This window comes from Dama dama, chromosome Y (genome assembly GCF_033118175.1).
Source record: "Dama dama isolate Ldn47 chromosome Y, ASM3311817v1, whole genome shotgun sequence".
NCBI lineage: Eukaryota > Metazoa > Chordata > Mammalia > Artiodactyla > Cervidae > Dama > Dama dama.
Window position 1 is genome coordinate 375,946 of NC_083715.1, and position 19,095 is coordinate 395,040.

The window sequence follows — 19,095 nt, forward strand, 5'->3', positions numbered from 1 at the left end:
CCCATATAATTGTTGGCTGACTATAATTTCCCATGCTGTACCTTTCATATCTGTGACTCATTTATCTGTGATTCATCTTTTCAGGTGTCTGTTGGCCATCTGTATGTCTTCTTTGGAAAAACATCTATTCAGATCCTTTGCCCATTTTTTACAATAATTGGGTGGTTCTATATTGTTTGGGGGTTTTATGTTGAGTCATATGAGTTTTGTATACTTTGGCTGTTAATTCCTTGCAGATATATCATTTACAAACATCTCCCATTCAGTAGGCATTCTTTACATTGTGTTGTTGATAGTTTCCTTCACTATTCAAAAGTTTTTTAGTTTGAGATAGTCTCATTTAATATTTTTTCTTTTGTTGCCCTTGCCTGAGGAGACATATCCTTTGGGAGAAGAACCCCGCATTGGCAGGCTATTCTTTACCACTGAGCCACCATATTCCTTTCATAGTTAATAAGATTAGGGACAGCTGTGATGTGCTTTCAACCCCCCCCCCATCCCCCCAATTCACATGGCCCCCTAGTTACAGCCTCATTCCCTATGATTTTGATGATGTTAAACTAGTTTTTTTATTTCAAGCCATCAGTGATATTGGCCTGTAATTTTCTATTGCTGTGGTATCTTTGTCTAGTTTTAGTATCAGGGTGATGCTGGTCTCAGAATGAGTTCAGAAGCATTTTTTACTCTGCAAATTTTTTGAATCATTTGAGATGGACAGGTGTTAACTCTTCTCTAAATGTTTGGTAGAATTCACCTGTGAACCTGTTCAGTCCAGGATTATTATTATTACCCAGCTTCAATCCTGGTGTTAGTTTATACTTTTTATTTCCACCTGGCTCAGTCTTGGAAGATTGTACATTTCTAGAAATTTGTTCGTTTCTTCTAGGTTTTTAATTTTATTGGTGTATAATTACTCATAGTAATCTCATGACCGTTTGTAATTCTGTGATGTCTGTTGTAACTTCTTTATGCTCCTTTGAAGAGGCTTTTCAATAAAACAAATGTAGTACTTTTTAAAAAACTTCAGTAAATTGTATGTAAAATAAATGTTGCCTGTATGACACATTTAATAACAAGGCATGCAAAGCCTTACAGGCCCATGCTGTTCTCGATCTAAAAAATGTCTCATAGTACTGGTGATTCCCCAACCATGAAAAACACCTTCACAGAACAACCCAATCTCCAAGAGCCAAAATGCTATGTGAGATTTGGATTCACAGCTGTGTTCCCTCAGGGGGACAATGGTCATCTGATCCCTCCCTCAGGGACATCACACACGTCATTTCCACTGACTGCGACCCTTTAATCAATATTTAACCTCTTTCACGGTAAATTCTATTTTGCATTTGTAATTTCTTACTAAAGAGGCAGCTCTTCCGCCTCCAAAGTACTTACTCCGTAATAATTAACAAAACTGACGTCAAATTTCTGAGATGAAAAAGGGAGTCACATGGATGCCTTTCAGATTGTGTACCTGCAAAATTCCTCCAGTTCCTTTCAGATCCTTAATTTAAGCATTTACCTTTGTTATTTCAGAGATTTTGAAATTGTCATTATTCTCTGGAGAATGAGTCCATTGTGCTGAGTCCCAGTTTTCCTCACCTCTGTGTATTCTCAAGTATTTGGTTAACTGGTCTAGTTTAACTTTCAACTTAGTGTAAGAGACTATTTCTTTGTTGTAACAATATGATAAACATAGTTTCTGTATACATTTTTTCTCAATTTTCTTAATCATAGAATCTCTGTAGCAGAGATTCCATATGCCTTGCCTCTTCCTTAACAGATTCTCTTCCTAGGAGAGGGCGAAGTCAGGTCCATTCTGCACCTGGGGCTGTGTGTGCAGCCTCCACTGGACTATTCAGCAAATAGGGGCAGCCTTCTTAATTTCAAGCTAATTCCCTGTGCTAGTATAAAAAGTACTAAGAAATTAATTGGTGTTTTGCATTATTCACAGAAAGTTGTATTTTTTCTAGAACTATCTTTGCAAATTATTGTAAAATGTTCATTTTACTTTTGATACTAACAGTGCTGTTGCCACTGCTAGCAATTTCTATCACAGTTTCTGCTTTAGACAATTTTCATTTTGTTAGACCTACCTGTGGTTTAAGCTCATTAAAGTAAAGAATCATGTGGATCTGTGAAACTAGTTTCATATGACTGTAAGTTTTCATTAAGATATTGACTCCAAATCTAATTTGGTAGGAGGCTGAGGGCTTGGACCCAGTCAACAGGCCCCTATTTCAAAGTAGAGAACTGAATTTTGTAGATTTTGTGTTTTTTTTTTTAAGACTGTAACCCATAAGATTTTAATTTTATAGTTCAATTCTTTTTGGAAGGGCACTTTCAACACTAAAACTACCCCAAAACTGGAAAGTACATATTTCTTATGAACAGCACAGGGCAGCCCTGTATTTTATCAGCAAAAGTCACTCATGGAAAGAATACAAAATGTGAGGCAAGACCAATGCTTTAAAGCATAAAAGACTCTGCAATATACTGAGAAGAGACTATACCAGAAGAGAGGCTTAAAAACCTGGCTTTTTCATTCGTAACTGATATTTTCTGAAAATCTACTAAAAGTCCACTTTCAGCAACTGAAATAATACAAACTGGCTACTTCCTGTAAGTGTACCTGGTTGATCCTCTGAATACATTTCATTAGGAAGCACTATATTGAATGATAAGAGTGTGAGAGGAAAATCACGTATAGCAGTTTGTGAACAACCAGATGTTATGAAGCTTCCTCAATGTTAATTTTAAAAATCTGAATTCACTCAAGCAAATCATTTTCTGAAATTAAACCAGAGAATTTTGTTAATGTTCTTTCATCAGAATGTTAGCATTTCCATTTTCACATGTAAAACATTGGGAAAAAACCTGGACTGTAATAAAACTAAACTGGTAATTACTTTTGATTGCTACTAACAACCAACATGGCATCAATACATTTAAAATGGACAGAAAGGTTTGCATATTGTGGCAAACAGCATGAACTGGGTGTACTCAAAAGCCACTCGTATCTGCTTTCTCTCTTGCCTTTCTCTCCTGTAGAGGCCAGAAAGAAAAAAAGTACTTGATTTCAAATACCTGCAGTTAGGGACAGACATAAGACATGGTTCTGGCCAGGGAGGGCTGTCCTTTCCAAATAAAAAGTAAAAGACTTGCTAAGAGAAAGCCCCTTGGCCTCTTTCTCTTTCTTCTTCCCTGGATGTGGAAGGACCAGAGATTATAGTCCCTTTAACCAAAAGACAATAAAAATGAACACAAAGGTCTACCTGGCAGACCACACAGAAGTAAAAGGAGTCAGTGTCCCTGAGCCACCTTCTCAGGGCTGGACTGCCCACCTCTGGACTTCTTATTGCATAAAATATATACAAGCTAACAGATTAAGCTACTCTAGTAGGGTTTTCTACTAGTGCAGCTGAATGCACTTGTAGTAGATATGAATATAAAATTCGGAGTAAAAATCCAGTTAAGAGTTATGAAGAAAAAATAGTTCTGAAGAAAGTCTTCAGCAACCCCTCAAATATTCTTAAAAAGACCTCGATGATAATTTTATCTGAAGAAGACAAATACTGCACAACCAATACCAAAAAAAAAAAAAAAACAGGGGAGGGAGATGATGTTTGATGGCAGTGAGACTATTCCAATGCCAAACAAAAATGAGATAAGGTTGGAAAAGAGCATGACTCTAATACCAAACAATTATGGTCTAGTATTTCCTATTTGTTAGTTTCAACAGTCAGCAAGTCCATTTCTTGGGCAGAGGGATTCTAATATTTTTTAAGTCTGAAACTTCAAACTTGGGAACTTTTCCTCCAGGTTACCAGCAATGGTCTTATCAGCTTCACGGAGGATTTTAAGAAAATCTTCCACCACAGGGCTACAGAAAGGAAGAAGAGTCTCAAATGCACAGGAACACTTCTGTTTGCTTAACTTGCCCTCCTTTAATCTCTGAGTTACCTTTCTCCTTTGTTAATACTTGGAAAATACTAGAAAGAAATTTACAGGAAATATCCTTCAAGATTTTCAAGTGGAAACCATCTTGGGTTAAATCAGACCTTTAGTTTCTTCTGTGTTAGGCTCTGTTGAGTTCTCTGCGTCCTTCTGACAATGTTCCATATTTTGTAAGACACAAATCAGGCTGTCACTTAGAGGAAGATCCACTTTTCCTGTCTTTAGGTACTCCTGTTCAGTCTGTAAAGCATAGATGACAGACAACACTGAAAAAACAAGAGGCCAGCACTGTTTTTTTGTTCTTGCAGTATGATGGGTGGATCATCAGACTGGCAGAATTCATGGCACACTGGTCAAAAAGTATATTCCAAGTGTCTTTCCCAGTGTCAAGGCACTGTACAATTGCCATCTACTGTGGTGAGCAGCTGTAAGACATGCGTGTAAACATCGAGCCCTTCTGGATTTTCAGAGTGTACTTACTTGTTTGGCAGCTTCAAGTACACAGGGCACAATTCGAAACACTGGCTGCTGTTGAGAATCTTCCTGGGGTTGGTGCAGAGCCTGAACAGCCCCACTTCTAATCCATTCCAACATTAGCTTCTCATCCAGATCAAACAGCTTGTCCACAACCTTTACCATCAAGTCATTTGTTGAACTTGACATGATGAAGCAAATGCTAGCATAAATAGCTGGATTTTCTCAGATTCTTTCAACCCAGACACCGGCCACTTCTGTCTGGGAAAGGCAAGTAAGGAACAACCTGCTTGTTACCAGCAGAGTAGGAGGGTCTGAATACTTGGTCAAGATTTTTATCACTGCTGATGGACACACATATCTCCTGGAAATGGGCCATATTACCTAAAATTCCCACACATATTTCTCTTAATCGAGGACATTTGGATTTGGCCAATACTCCCATACATATGTCAGGAGCATTAAATTCTTGGAGAAACAAAGCCACATTCTCATCCATTGACATATCCCATACTCTGCAAATTTCATTCTCCATTTCTTCATCAAGCTCCATCTGCTGCTCCTCAGAGGATTGGAGGAGCTACAATGGGGATGGGCTGGCGGGGAAAAATAACAGTGCGGGAAACAATGAAAAGGCTGCGTGTCCACCACTGCTTCCACTCAAAGCTAGCGACGCGTCACTAAACAAAATAGGAACCTTGAGTTCAAGCGCCTTTAGGGTCTGGAGAGTGCCATTTCCGACGCTTGCGGGCATGGTACAATTTTGTGTGCGCATGATGTTCGCCTGATAGTAGCATGATAGTACAGCTATCACTGTTAACTATAACAATACTATGTGCCCAGGAGTGCACAAACTCACTCAGGCAGAAAGGAAAGGAGGGTATGGGAGGCCGACCCAACTATCCAGATCTTTAACTGAGGCAGTTTTCACTAAAGTTCTATTTTCAGTTTTATATATACCTGTCAAAACTTTTTTATATTTAAACAATTGTGTGTTGTGCAGATGATTTTTAAACATTTCTGCTCACCAACAAGTTTTTTAATCTCAATTTCCATTTTTGTGTATAAAGAAGATAGCTGAAACAACATTAAATAGACATATCTTACATTAGGATGAAATGCTGAATCTGAAGTTGACTGAAAATGAGTTTGAGGTGAAAAAAGAATTACCTAAACTAGCTCTGTGTTAACGAATAATTTAATAGTGTATTCTATAAACTGATTGTGGTATTGAATAGCTATTTCAATAGAAACCTTTACAAAAAACTGATGTGAGGCCATTTTGTTTTGTAAAACGTCCTGTCTTGGGATTTGCATTCTTGCAACTACTAACCAGCCATAAAGTATTTTGGACGCCAACTTTAAAATGTGTGGAGTTTTAGAAATTCTTTTACAGTGGGCCAATGTAGAAAAAAGAATGAGGCGGGCATTTGTCCAGCCGCTGTGGTTGAGGACACGGTGGCGGTGGGCATGTTTTCCCCCCAGCCCAGCCCTACCAACCGAATCAAGCATGCAGCCTTCTTCCTTTGGACATGATTTGCAAAAGCCTGGTTGTTAGCCTTTAATTGAACAGTCAGTTCCTTCCCCGAGATGGCACGACCTTTCAACACATCTAATTCTCAAAACAGCTCGAGAAAGTGATTCTTCGGAATCCCCTTCTTACAAATAAGAAAAAACAGGCAAAAAAGGTAGGTGATATCTTCCTCAGAGTGAACTCTTCACGCTAAAGCACTTTCTCTGAACCAAGATGACATTTTCCAAATGAATGCCATGAACTCAAAGGGAAAATTCTGCATCACCAGTGCATCACTGAGAATAATGGGGCTGAAGTGGAAGTTTACATTTGCTGAGAAAAAGGTTAATTTTCTCTTAAATTGCCCTCCTCTCCCCAGTCCCGCCCTAGGTACCTGCAGCCGGTGTGGGCTTACTACATCCAGTTCTCGAGCACAGAGAGCTGTGTCCCACCATGCTTCCATTTTCCTTTCGGTTTCAAACATTCCGCCTTTGAAGAATCCAGACATGCAAACATCCTCCCATAAATGTTCATTGCCTTAGGATAAAGATATCTGGTCTGGGCGGAGATGCACCGCCAGGCGCCAGCGCCAAAGCTGTACAACACCCTCATTAATAAACACGGAGGTATTCGAATGGCATACAGTCCCTCTGCGGAAGCGGGAGATGCGGGTGTGGGGGTGATGACGACCCGTGCCACCCACCCACAGGCGAACATCATGCGCACACAAAATCGTACCATGCCCGCAAGCGTCGGAAATGGCACTCTCCAGACCCTAAAGGCGCTTGAACTCAAGGTTCCTATTTTGTTTAGTGACGCGTCGCTAGCTTTGAGTGGAAGCAGTGGTGGACACGCAGCCTTTTCATTGTTTCCCGCACTGTTATTTTTCCTCGCCAGCCCACCCCCGACCTCTGGTGAAATACAGGTACACTTTCGCATTCTGCTCACATACACACGCGCGCACACGTCTATGGGGCAGGGGGTGGGGGAGGAATCCGCGCGCGCTCCTAGTAGCCCCTAGTAACCTCGGAGCCGCCACGAAGTAGACAAGGGATGCTTTAACATAACAAACCCTTCACGTGTTCGACACCCTTTCTCAATCTTGTGAGTGGCTCTGAAAAGAGCCTTTGGGTTTCCGGGCACCGAGATGCACCTCATTTAGAGCTGGTATATTCAGTGACTGGCTTTGGTACCTTCGGAAACAGCGTATTTGGCCAACTCGCCGGGCAACAGCAGGCGCACAGCCGTCTGCACCTCCCGGGACGTGATGGTAGAACGCTTGTTGTAGTGCACCAAACGGGAGGGCTCGCTAGCGATGCGCTCGAAGATGTCTTCACGAACGAGTTCATGATGCCCATAGCCTTGGAAGAGATAACCAGTGTCCGGGTGCACTTGCTTCTACACCTTATACACGTAGCTATAATAACTCTCTTTGCTGCTGCGCTTACGCTTTTTACCATCCTTCTGTGCTTTAGTAACAGCTTTCTTGGAGCCCTTCTTGGGTGCGGGAGCTGATTTGGACGGATCAGGCATGACGGCGGATCTTTCCAAATAAAAAAGAAGCCTCTTTACAGAGCAACTTAACTTATACGTCCTGTATTCAAATGAGGGATCTAGAATTTCTGACTTCTGATAGGATCAAGCAATGCGCAACGTCATCACTGGAAAAGGCAGATGCAAATTAGGGGGAAATGGTGACTTCCTTTTCTGTGGTCACCATCACTACCCAATCCGGCGGCGCCGGCTGCACTAGCTTAAGACCATATATAAGGACTCTCTGATTACAGTAGGTTTGTTGGTGTTCTGTTTGTTGCCTTTGTCTGGTCATCGTGCATGACTGGCAGATGTCCGGCCGAGGCAAGCAGGGCGGTAAAGCGCGCGCGAAAGCGAAGTCGCGCTCCTCGCGCGCAGGCTTGCAGTTTCCTGTGGGCCGAGTGCATCGGCTGCTCCGCAAAGGTAACTATTCCGAGCGTGTGGGTGCTGGCGCGCCTGTTCATCTGGCAGCAGTGTTGGAGTACCTGACAGCTGAGATCCTACAGCTGGTGGGCAACGTGGCGCGCGACAACAAGAAAACGCGTATTATCCCACGCCATCTGCAGTTAGCCATCGGTAACGACGAAGAGCTCAACAAGCTGCTGGGCCGCGTGACCATCGCGCAGGGCGGTGTCCTGCCCAACATCCACAGGGGGCTGTGTGTTCATTTGCTGCAGGTAATCGTCTGACATTTTCTCTTGAATCTCACCCCCAACGTCATGGAGTTTTAATCCCACTCATCCTTACGAATTTGTTATTATCGGTGACAAGCTACTTTTGACTCCGGAAAGTCATTACTGCGACATTCAGACGCCAAGTACGGACTGTTTTCTTATCCCAGGAGAAATGCATAGATTGAACTGGTATCGAAAGTGTTTAATCTTAAAAGAAAATCTGTCATTTGAGGTTGTGATAGATAAGCGTGATTTCCATCTTAAAAGGTATAAATGCGTGAGTTAGATTTTTAGAGAACGTGAGATCAGAATTGTCTATTGTATTGCGAATTCTAAGGTCTTGGGAAGGGTATGTCTTGTTAGATGCATTTTCAGCATTTGAAATGTATCAGTTTACATTTTGAAAACAGGTGCACATTTTTAAAGGCAAACTCATTGTAGATTAATTATTTAAGTGAGTTTAAATTACTATATTTGGGTTGGTTAAACATTAATAAGAGAGCCCCTTAAACTAATAGCCAGAGTCAAAATAATCAGTACACTGAATTTGACAAAATTATTTCTGTGAATTCAGTAAATCTAAAATGAACAGTGTTAGGACCAGATTAAGTAATATCTATGTGGATATTTCAAAAGATGATTGTTCATGTATTCCACATGCTGTTATAAATAAGGGGTGGAGTGTCCTGGATGTACTTCTGCAAAGTCTACTGAGAAGTGAAGATTTTAATAGCACTTACTTCATGGGATTGAGGGATTAAATGAGTAAATCCATAGTAATCCCCATGTTTAAAAATCTCTAGCACAGTATGAGTTTAGTAAATGTTACTCTTGCTGTCATCCTTACTGGTTCCATTAATTTTTTTTGTTTCATTATAATAAATACAGGCCACTGAAACAAGTTAGGAATGTTATAAATATTTATCTTACAAAATTAGATGTACTCAAACCGGAGTTCCCTAGACACTATCTGGAACTAACCACATATTTGCTAGTCTTTAGAAAAGATCCTAGCAACATGCAACTGTTTGCACCAAAAATTGATAAGAACTATCAGTGTGGATAGAAACAACACCCAACTCCTCTGCAATGTAGGTAGATAGTAGCAGTCAACATTGCCTAATGGGACCCATTTCAATGAAACAAACTGCAAGGATTATGCAGGAGATTATAGAGTCTTCTTGAGATCTGTACATTGTGTTTTCTGTGACAGCCTTCAATTCTACTTTGAACTTTTATTTTTGTGTTGCTGTCCATGTAGGTCATTTTACGTCTTCACTCCCTTCAGTGTTATTTAAGGAAGAACGATTTCTCAGGAACAGGGAGAGCACAGGTCTTCCAAGTGTCATGACTGTGCTCCAGATTTTCAGTTCCTCAAGTGGAGTGTTAACAGGGAAGCATGAGGTGCGAGATGCTCCAAGAGGCAGCCCGAGTTTATACAGCCACATGCTCTGATTAATTTTCAGCTAATGAAAAGTAAATACAAAGGTGCAGTTTCTCAGTCATCCTAGCCACACATGGCTAGTGGCTACCACCCTGGACAGAACAGATATAGAAGGTCTCCATTATTACAGAAAGTTCTGTTGGGGAGCTCTGGTCTGATCATCTGTCAGCGTTATCAGGTTTAGAAACATGCAATATGCAGAGCTGCCTGCCTTGGGTAGAGAAAGCTCATCAGACTCATGCTTAAAGAAGAAAACAGCGTATGGCCTAGCCATTCTATCCCCCAGATACATACAAGGACTCGGCTACCTAGACACCCCTCTCACATTCACAGCAGCATCCCAAAGATAGAAACAGCCCAAATGTCCATAAGGGATGAATGGATAGACAAAATGTGGTCTATCCATACAGTGGAATACTATTCAGTCATAAAAAGGAATGACATGTCCATGGATGAACTTGAAAAATGTTGTGCTAAGTTAAAAAAGCTGGACACTAAAAGTCACATATTGTGTGATCCCATTTATATGATAGCATACAGAACAGACAGATTCATAAGGGCAGTAGATTAGTTGTTGCTAGTTAGTTGTTGGGTATTAGAGGAATATGGAGTATTGTTCATTTTTGGGGTAATGAAAATATTTCAGAGATGGAAAGAGGTGATTGTGAATGCCTATATGTCACTGACTCGCTCACTTTAGAATGGTTTATGTTTATGTGAACTTCACCTTGATTTAAAAAGACACGTGACCTTAATAGAAGGGTATGCACTAAAAAGAAGAGGAGTTTGTGTCTCCATCACTTTCATCCAGTAGGTGGAGTGTGGGCTGGCCTGCCTGCACAGTAGAATCCCTCAGAGACCACGTGGGGAGAGGGGCATGGAGTCCTTTGGGTAGCCACAGCGTTTTCCTTCTGCCCGCCTCCGAGTTTCAAGCCCTCTTCCCAGCCAACTGACACATATCATGCATTCTCTTCACCAGAATTATCTTGGTTATTCTCCCCATATCCCTAATAGGGGTGGGCACTTTATTAAGAAAGATGAAGTGGGAGGGAGATCCCAGAAGAAGAATGCAGTCTGGGTGGCCTCAGAAGCATCCATGCTCACTGCAGATAAAGTGTTCCTAGTTTCTGGAACTCTCAGCTTAGCCTGGCCCAAGTCTAATAGGTGAGATGTCACCTGTCTAGGTGTGGCCTGTACCCGCCTCTGCTGCACAGCTAGTCTTTCCTCCCGGCAGTATCAGTGTCCATACATTCACCAACAAATTAAAGAATCTTCCAAGTGAAACAGCAAATGGATTCCTCCCCTCTCCCTAAAGTTTCTGAGCTCCCCTAGACTAGGGAGAGCAGAGGAACTTGGAATTAGCACTTGAAGTACTGGGTCACCCAGTTCCTAGTGCCATCAGATCTGGGCTGAGCTGAGCCGTTCTCCTACATCGTCCTGTTACATGGCTGCCCCATCCCTGGTCACCAGAATCTGCCCAAGCCTCCCCCTCCACAGTTTCCCTACCTCCAGCTAGGGTGTTATTTCTATGCGTTGCTCACAGAGCCTCATGAAGCTTTGATTTTCTCCAATGCATGCCCAGCAAAAGCTTAAAACTGCATCCCTTTCTCTGCCTGTTTCCCTCCCTCCCAGTTCCTGGTCAGCTGGGTTCTACTGCCTCCTGCAGAGGTCTCCAGGGACACCAGGTCTTGGTGCTTCTCTCCTCTCTCAACTTTGGACCCAACAGGCCCTCCTGTCAGTGCTGCCCATGGGTCTCCAGGACCCCTCTGCTTCCTGCTGCCCTGTCCTCAGCTCACTCCCAGCCACATGCAGCCCTCTGGGTCATGTCCTTCCAGGTCACTCCTGCAGGGTATCCGATCTGCCCCCAAATGTCCTAGAGAGCATGTGGGTCAGCAGTTTGGGCCAAATTCCATCACCTCCACTAGCTTTGTCAGTGATGTTTCCTAAGGCCCACTTGACTTTGCACTCCATGATGTCTGGCTAAAGGTGAGGGATTCACATCATCGTGGTTACCTGGGTCATGAAGATCTTTTTTGTATAGTTCTTTGTATTCTGGGCTTCCCTGGTGGCTCAGATGGCAAAGTGTCTCCCTGCAATGCAGGAGACCCAGGTTCAATCCCTGGGTCAAGAATATCCCCTGGAGAAGGAAATGGCAACCCACTCAAGTAAGTACACTTGCCTGGAAAATTCTGTGGATGGAGAAGCCTGATAGGCTACAGTCCATGGGGTTGCAAAGAGGCGGACCCAACTGAATGACTTCACTTTCACTTTTTGTGTATTCTTGCCACCTTTTCTTAGTATCTTCTGATTCTCTTAGGTCCATACCATTTCTCTCCTTTATTGTGCCCATCTTGGCATGAAATGTTCCCTTGGTATCTCTCATTTTCTTGAAGAGATTTGCTAGTCTTTCAGTCTTTCCCAGCAAAAAAAATACAAAAACAAAAAAACAAAACCCAACAGTCCAAATTGATTTAAATAAGCATAGAACCAGACTCGGATAGGACACAAGTGTTGGAATTATCTTTCAGACCAGAATTTTTAAACTGTCACTAAGATGTTAAGGGCTCTAATGGATAAAGTAGAGGGCAAATGCTAAGAAAGTATCAAAAGGGAATGTGAGAAATTGAAAACACTGTAACAAATGAAGACTGCCTTTGATGGGCTCATTAGCCAACTTTCTACAGTCTCGAAAAGAATCCATGAGCTTGAAGAAATGTCAATAGAAATCTCCCAACTGAAATCCAAAATGAAAAAGGAATAATAACAATGAATAGAAAATAGAATATTCTAGGACTGGGATAATTACAAAAGCTGTAGCATACCTGTAATTAGAATAGCAGAAAGAGAAGAGAGAGTAGAAGAACTATTTGAATAATGGTTGAGAATTTTCCAAAATGATGGAGACTAAACCACAGATCCAGGGGGTTCAGAGACCACCAGTAAAAAAAGAAATCTACGCTGAGGCACATTACATTCTATTACAGAAAATCAAAGATGAAAACACCTTGAAAGAACCAGGGCAGGGTGGGGGGGGGGGGGGGTTGTGGGCGGTGGTGTGGGGATGGGGCAACACTAACTACAGATAAAGTTAAGACTTCTCATCAGAAATCATGAAAGAAAGTGTGGCATGACATATATACAAATTATTATATTAAAAAAAAAAATCACTAACCTAGAAATTAGTATCCAACAAAACAATTCATCAGAAGTGAAGGAGAAAATCAAAGACCCCAAATAGACAAAGCAGTCCTGAAAAAGAAGAATGGAGCTGGAGGAATCAACCTTCCTGACTTCAGATTATACTACAAAGCTACAGTCATTAAGACAGTATGGTATTGCTGCAAAACTAAAGATGCAGAGCAATGGAACAAGATAGAAAGCCCAGAGATAAACCCAAGCACCTATGGGCATCTTATCTTTGACAAAGGAGGCAAGAATGTACAATGGAGAAAAGACAGCCTCTTCAATAAGTGGTGCTGGGAAAACTGGGCAGCTACATGTAAAACAATGAAAATAGAACACTTTCTAACACTATACACAAAAATAAACTCAAGATGGATTAAAGATTCAAATGTAAGGCCAGAAACTATAAAGCTCTCAGAGGAAAACTTTGACAGTATACTCTTTGATATATATCATATTTGACACAGCTCAAAAAAATTATTTATCTATTCTTAATAACTGATAACTGTTCAAATAATAATGGCCACAATAGATTGGGTGATAATGACAGCAATGTTAGAGATGGAAGGGAGGAAATGGTAATATTCTGTTATTCCTATTTATAAGTTACCTGCACTAGCCCATGAAGTGAAATAGTGTCATTTGAAAGTGGACTGAGATTGGCTATAAACCTGCATTTCAAACTCTAGGAAAATCACTATAAAATTGGTATGCTAAATAGAGGGTAGCGTATGGAATCATATCATGGTACAGCCGTGACAAGAGATTTCTAAATATCTTTAATGTTCATAACTACTTTGAAATGACAGTAGTTGTAAGTCTCCCCCAAGTAGAAGCTGTTTAATCATTGATAAAAATACACACTTATAATGATGTGACAAATTTATATTTTGATAGTTTGCATTTTGCTAACTTCAATATAATTGATTCTTTGTATTTTTAAAAAATTTTACACATTGAAAAACATTCTGAGGCATTCCACTTTATGCATTAAAAATATTTTTAAATAGTCTGAGCTTTACCAAACTACCATCATCCACCCATCCGTCATCATTCCCTTTAACCCTGGGAACATGCAGAGATTCTGACACTGCCTATTCCAAATGAGTGATGGCTTTGAGGAGATTAACCAGTGTGTTAATCAGATGAAGAGTCAGATGAAGAGTCTGTCCCTAGTCAGACCCACATCATGCACACCAGGGCTTGCTTAGGATGGTCCCTCTGGTCCTTCTGCCTCTCTCCGAGCCAACCACTCCTGACTTGAGGGTGGCAGGACTCTGTGCAACAATCACTGTCAAATGAAAAAAAAAAAAAAAAAAAAAATCCAGATATAGTAAGCAGAGATTTTCATTTGAAAAGATTATTGCAAGGGAGGGGAAAGGGCTATTGCAATAGCAAAGGAAAATTCTTTCTTCTACCCATCTTACTTCTTAGCTGGGGCTCTGTTAACAGAAGATGAATTAATAAGAGAAAAGCATGAAAGTTCCACCATGACTCAGGAGCCCTCATAAGGAAATGAATACCCACAGACAAAACCGAAATGCTTTTGTGTTAGATGGAACAAAGGCAATTATGGGAAAATGACTAAATTATACCTGGGAGGCTACAAGAAGGCAGGAATTATCTTAATAAGGTCAGTTTCTGCAGAATCCTCTTTGGTCTTAATATTTCGTCCTCGATGACAAGACTTTCTTGCATAGGGCAGGCATTTTTCACGCGGGACTTTTAACTCCCATTTTCAGTAAGGTGACATCAGAATGCTCTCGCATCAGCTGTTTTTCAAGTGTCTAGTTTAAAACAATCCTTCAGCTATGTCCTTAAGGTCTATAAGCCTCTCACAGGTTTAGGCAGTGAAGGATCTTTTTATACTGAGAAGTGAGCAAGACTAGGAAGAATCCAGTATGAGAACGTGGAATGCCAGGGCAGTTGATGGGACGGTAGGTCAGGGAAGGCTTCACTCTTGAGCCCAGCCAGTTCCCAGGTTAGGGCTCAGAGATAGGATACTGAAACAAAGCTGAGCAGATAAGCATCTTGTTCAGAACTGTCAGGCTGGTTTATTTCTCTCAGCAGGTTCCCAACATAAGAGATTTGAAACACCAAATTAACTACAGCTCAAGCACTTAGGATTATCTCAGCTTTCCTCTGGTATAGCGACAGTTTGAAATAGCATGCTAGTTATGGCCCACTAAGAGCTCAGGCAAACAAAACTTTATTAAAAATATAACAGATAATACACTGTCAAGACAGGCGGGAGGACCAACCCTGGAAAGGTCCAGATCCTGCTTGGTTTTTCCTTTAGATCCGTGCTGACTCCTCCTTTTGTTTTCAGCTTTATGCAAAATAGGGCTTCTACCTGCCACCAATCAGGGAAAGGAATGCAAATAGCATCTGCCCAAAGCCAATCAGGGAAGAGGGTATATCTTTGTGGGGGGGGGGGGGGGCAGTTTCCTGCCAGAGGTCCTCCCTTAGGTCCTCTACTTCCTGTTCTTTCTGCTTCGCCCACTCCCCACCCCTCCCCCACCCCCCGCCCCCACCTCCCCACCTCCCCACCCCCATCTTGAGTGTCATCAGTGTCATTTGGCGAAGATGGTTCACTGCAGGGCACAACGATTGAGGGAATTCCTTTAACCATCAAGAAAATTCAAATTGTCACTACCTACAGGCCAAATGCAGAGTGTAAGCTTCTAGAACTTTCTTCCCTCAGCCCATAGGGGAGGAAGAGAATGCTGAAGAAAAACAAGGGAGCGGTACACGGAGATGCATCACACGCAATGACGCCCACCTGAACCCAGACCTGATGCCCACCCTGATCCAACTCAGACCCACTTGGTCTCCGAGCAACCCTGCGAGCTCCAAGACGCCAGCCTGTGAGGCCAAGCCCTGGCATGCCGAAAATAAGGGGCAGGCGCCCATGTTGTATGCCTCCGTGGACCAATCAGAGCCTAGCCTGCCCTCACGCCCCCCCAGCAATTGGCCAATGGGAAGGCTACACCCTCTATAAAGGAGGTCAGGCTTCGCGGCCTGGCACCTCGGTCGGAGGGGGACGGGGAAGGCTCCAACAGCTGCTTTCGTCTAGGTGGTGGACGCGACAGCGACATGGCCCGAACGGAGCAAACTGCCCGCAAGTCCACTGGTGGCAAGGCACATCGTAAGCAGCTAGCTACCAAAGTTGCTGGCCAGAGTGCCCCAGCCACCGGTGGCGTGAAGAAGCCACATCGCTATCGGCCTGGAACCGCAGCACTGCGCGAGATCCGCCGCTACCAGAAGTCTACCGAACTTCTGATTGAGAAGTTGCCGTTTCAGCGCCTGGTGCGGGAGATTGCGCAGGATTTAAAAACCGATCTGCGCTTCCAGAGTTGCGCTGTGATGGCACTGCAGGAGGCTTGTGAGTCGTATCTAGTCAGTCTCTTTGAAGACACCAATCTATGTGCCATCCATGCTAAGCGTGTCACCATCATGCCTAAGGATATTCAGCTGGCACGGCGAATTCGTGGAGAGCGTGCCTAGATTCTTTTGTGCACGTCATTGATAATTTTGACCCCAAAGGCTCTTTTCAGAGCCACTAGCTGCTCAAAAAGAGTGCTGCACACAGACGAGTTAGGTCCTCTTGAGTTAAGAGGCCTGACTGATTATAAGCATCCACATGGCTTTTTCCGGTGTGTGGGTGGGGGTGTGTGCGTGTGCGCACGCGCGAGCGTGCGTATTAGTCACTCAGTTGTGTCCTGCTCTGCCAAGCTAGGCTCCTCCGTCCCTGGAGTTCTCCAAGCAAGTGTACTGGACCAGGTTGCTAGTCCCTTCTCCAAGGGCTCTTGGTGACACTGGGATTGAACCGAGGTCTCCTGCAGTGCAGGCAGCCTCTTGACTGTCTGAGCCATCAGGGAAGCCTCAGTGAAATCATGGGTAGTACCAAGTATTCCCCTTTCAAGAAGAAAGCTTTTCTACGGAAGTTAATTAGCCAATACACCTGATGCGGAGAACTAATAGCTGAGCAAAGACCTTGGTAACTGGGAAAGATTGATGGCAGGAGAAGGGGACAACAGAGAATGAGCTGGGGGGATGATGTCATAGAATTAATGAATATGAGTTTGAGTGAGCTCCGGGAGTTGAGGACAGGGAAGCCTGGCCTTCTGCAGATCATGGGGTTGCAAAGAGTCGGACACGAATGAGGAACAGCTGGTAACTTGGTGGCAGCACGTGGTAATGAGTTTTCCATCCCCATTGAGTGAGCTTGTTGAAACACAGGGTGGTTAACCATACTTGCAGTAGTGGAGCTCTGTGGAGATGATGGGAGCGTGGATTTTAGGGGGAAAATAATTTTCTCTTCCATTGGTGGTGATTCAAAGTTTCTCCACTGAGGCTCTTTATTAAGTTGATTAAAAGCTTGCTAGATTTTCTCTTCGTGCAAAGGGGATAAAATCCATTCCCTACTATACTTGTTTGGGCTACACTTTTGGCATGTGTATGGTTGAAATGATGAAGCCTGTATGTAGCTAAGAGAAATAACCAATGTTGATTTTTTTTTTTACTTACTAGATTTCTGGCTTAATTATAAAAAAATTAAAGGCTATAAATAGACAAGAGATGGGTACTTGGGTCCCAAATGCAGGATCTTGTGCTCCCATGGAGTTATGGTGCACCACCCTCCAGGCATGTGTATGAGTTCTTGCTAACCAACCTGGAAACTCCAGTCCTACAGGGGTTGTCATGGAAGCCTCATTACACAGGCACGGTTGATTGAGTCATTGGTGATTGAATGCAATCTCCAGCTGCTGTCTCCTTCCTGGAGATGGCCTTGAAAGTTTCAAACCTCTAATCACAGTTCATTCCTTGTGGACATAATCTGCAGTATGTCACCACCAAAGGCTTGGTGATAAACTTCGAACAGGCCTGGTCTGTGTGTATCGGAAAAGCTTCAATTCCAGATATGTCTGCTTCATTCCAGGTCACCAGGTGACATGCAGATCCAGTCTGGGTTTGCTGCTTTCTATGAATTAAATCTATTGCTTGCAAGATAAATACTTCACAAAGCACAGAAAAGGAAGGTTGCAGACTTAGGGTTATTTAAAAGGAGATATGTATTGCAAGTTAGCATCAGCTTTCGTTGTTTTTCATCTCCCAACTCTGCTATTTTGGTGCCTGTTTTATTCTGATTTTTTTAATTTCACGACAGTAAAAGCTGTGACCAATAATTCCAGGCTGGTGCTAGGGATTATTGAAACAGCAGCACCCTGTGGTACTTGCCCGCCCCCACCCCCACCCCATGTCATTTACTTGTCTTTTGTCTGTGGAAAACTGTAGTCAAGTAAGTGTAATTTGAGGAGTGGGAACTGTGGAAACAAAGGAAAACAAGGAGACCAAATAATGACAATGTAGTCAGTAAGTATAGTCAAGGAACTCTAGTTCTTTCTCAAGGGTATAGGTAATATTCTGAGCCATATCCTATGAGCTGTCTTATAGATACTAAAATGCTAGGGTGAAAAATTAATTACATGATGACCAGACTGTACCCATGACATAAGCTGCCACCATTCCAAGAGCTGGCCTCAAAGAAATGGGAACAAATGGACCCTGGATCTGAAGAGTAACTGTACCTGAAATTACCAAGATGACGTTTGGCAGACGACCGGTGACCAATTTAAAGATAACTGTCGGAACTGACTGCTGTTTCTATATGTCGCTGTCCTCCACTTTTGTCTAAAAAAAAGCTTCTGCCTCACTAGTTTCCACGATATCTGCCCTCCCCCAACCCTAGTGACCGGCATCTGAAATAAAGCAAATTTTCCTTTCCACCAACCAGGCCTGCTTATTGTCTTTTCAGTAAAGAGCAGTGATACTCTAATATTATTTGGTGATGCTCTAATATTATGATGTCATTGTTCATAAGGACCTGCCTGATCAGAGCCCTGGTAAGGATATAAATGTGCCATGATTTTAAACCAGTTTAAGTCGGGGTTTGCAACCAAGAATTCTACGAAATAGAATCCTGCCCTTAGGGTGGCATATCATGACTAAATTGGTTTACTCTAATAATTCACAACTGCAGAAAATACACCCCACAAGAGACTGACCCAGACTTGCCTGTCAGTGTCCAGGAGTCTGGTGGAGGTACAGGTTTACAATGGCCTGCTGCAGGGTCAGGGACACTGAGTACAACAGTGTGTGCCCAAGACATTTGAAGGAGATCACCGTTATCTTCATTACCCCTACCAAGTTTGCTCTCAGGTCAAACAACAGACCAAGTTTGCTCTCAGGTCAAACAACAGGGAGGGAATACAGCCCCACCCATCAACAAAGTTGGACTAGACTTACTGAACATG

General features: G+C 42.7%; 2 protein-coding genes and 2 pseudogenes across 2 annotated transcripts; 2 read left to right on the forward strand and 2 right to left on the reverse strand.

Annotated features, from left to right (window-relative positions):
• Positions 1–3,783: 3,783 nt before the first annotated feature.
• LOC133053526 (protein SAAL1-like) lies at positions 3,784–6,428 on the reverse strand (annotated as a pseudogene).
• A 670-nt stretch (positions 6,429–7,098) lies between these two features.
• On the reverse strand, positions 7,099–7,477 carry LOC133053648 (histone H2B type 3-B-like; annotated as a pseudogene).
• Positions 7,478–7,788: 311 nt separating this feature from the next.
• On the forward strand, positions 7,789–15,779 carry LOC133053527 (histone H2A type 1-H-like). The gene is made up of 2 exons (XM_061138104.1): positions 7,789–8,154; positions 15,483–15,779. Exons 1-2 carry the CDS (start codon positions 7,789–7,791, stop codon positions 15,777–15,779), a joined length of 663 nt encoding a protein of 220 aa, XP_060994087.1.
• A 95-nt stretch (positions 15,780–15,874) lies between these two features.
• Positions 15,875–16,285, forward strand: LOC133053529 (histone H3.1-like). The gene has a single exon (XM_061138105.1). It carries the CDS (start codon positions 15,875–15,877, stop codon positions 16,283–16,285), a length of 411 nt encoding a protein of 136 aa, XP_060994088.1.
• Positions 16,286–19,095: the final 2,810 nt, after the last annotated feature.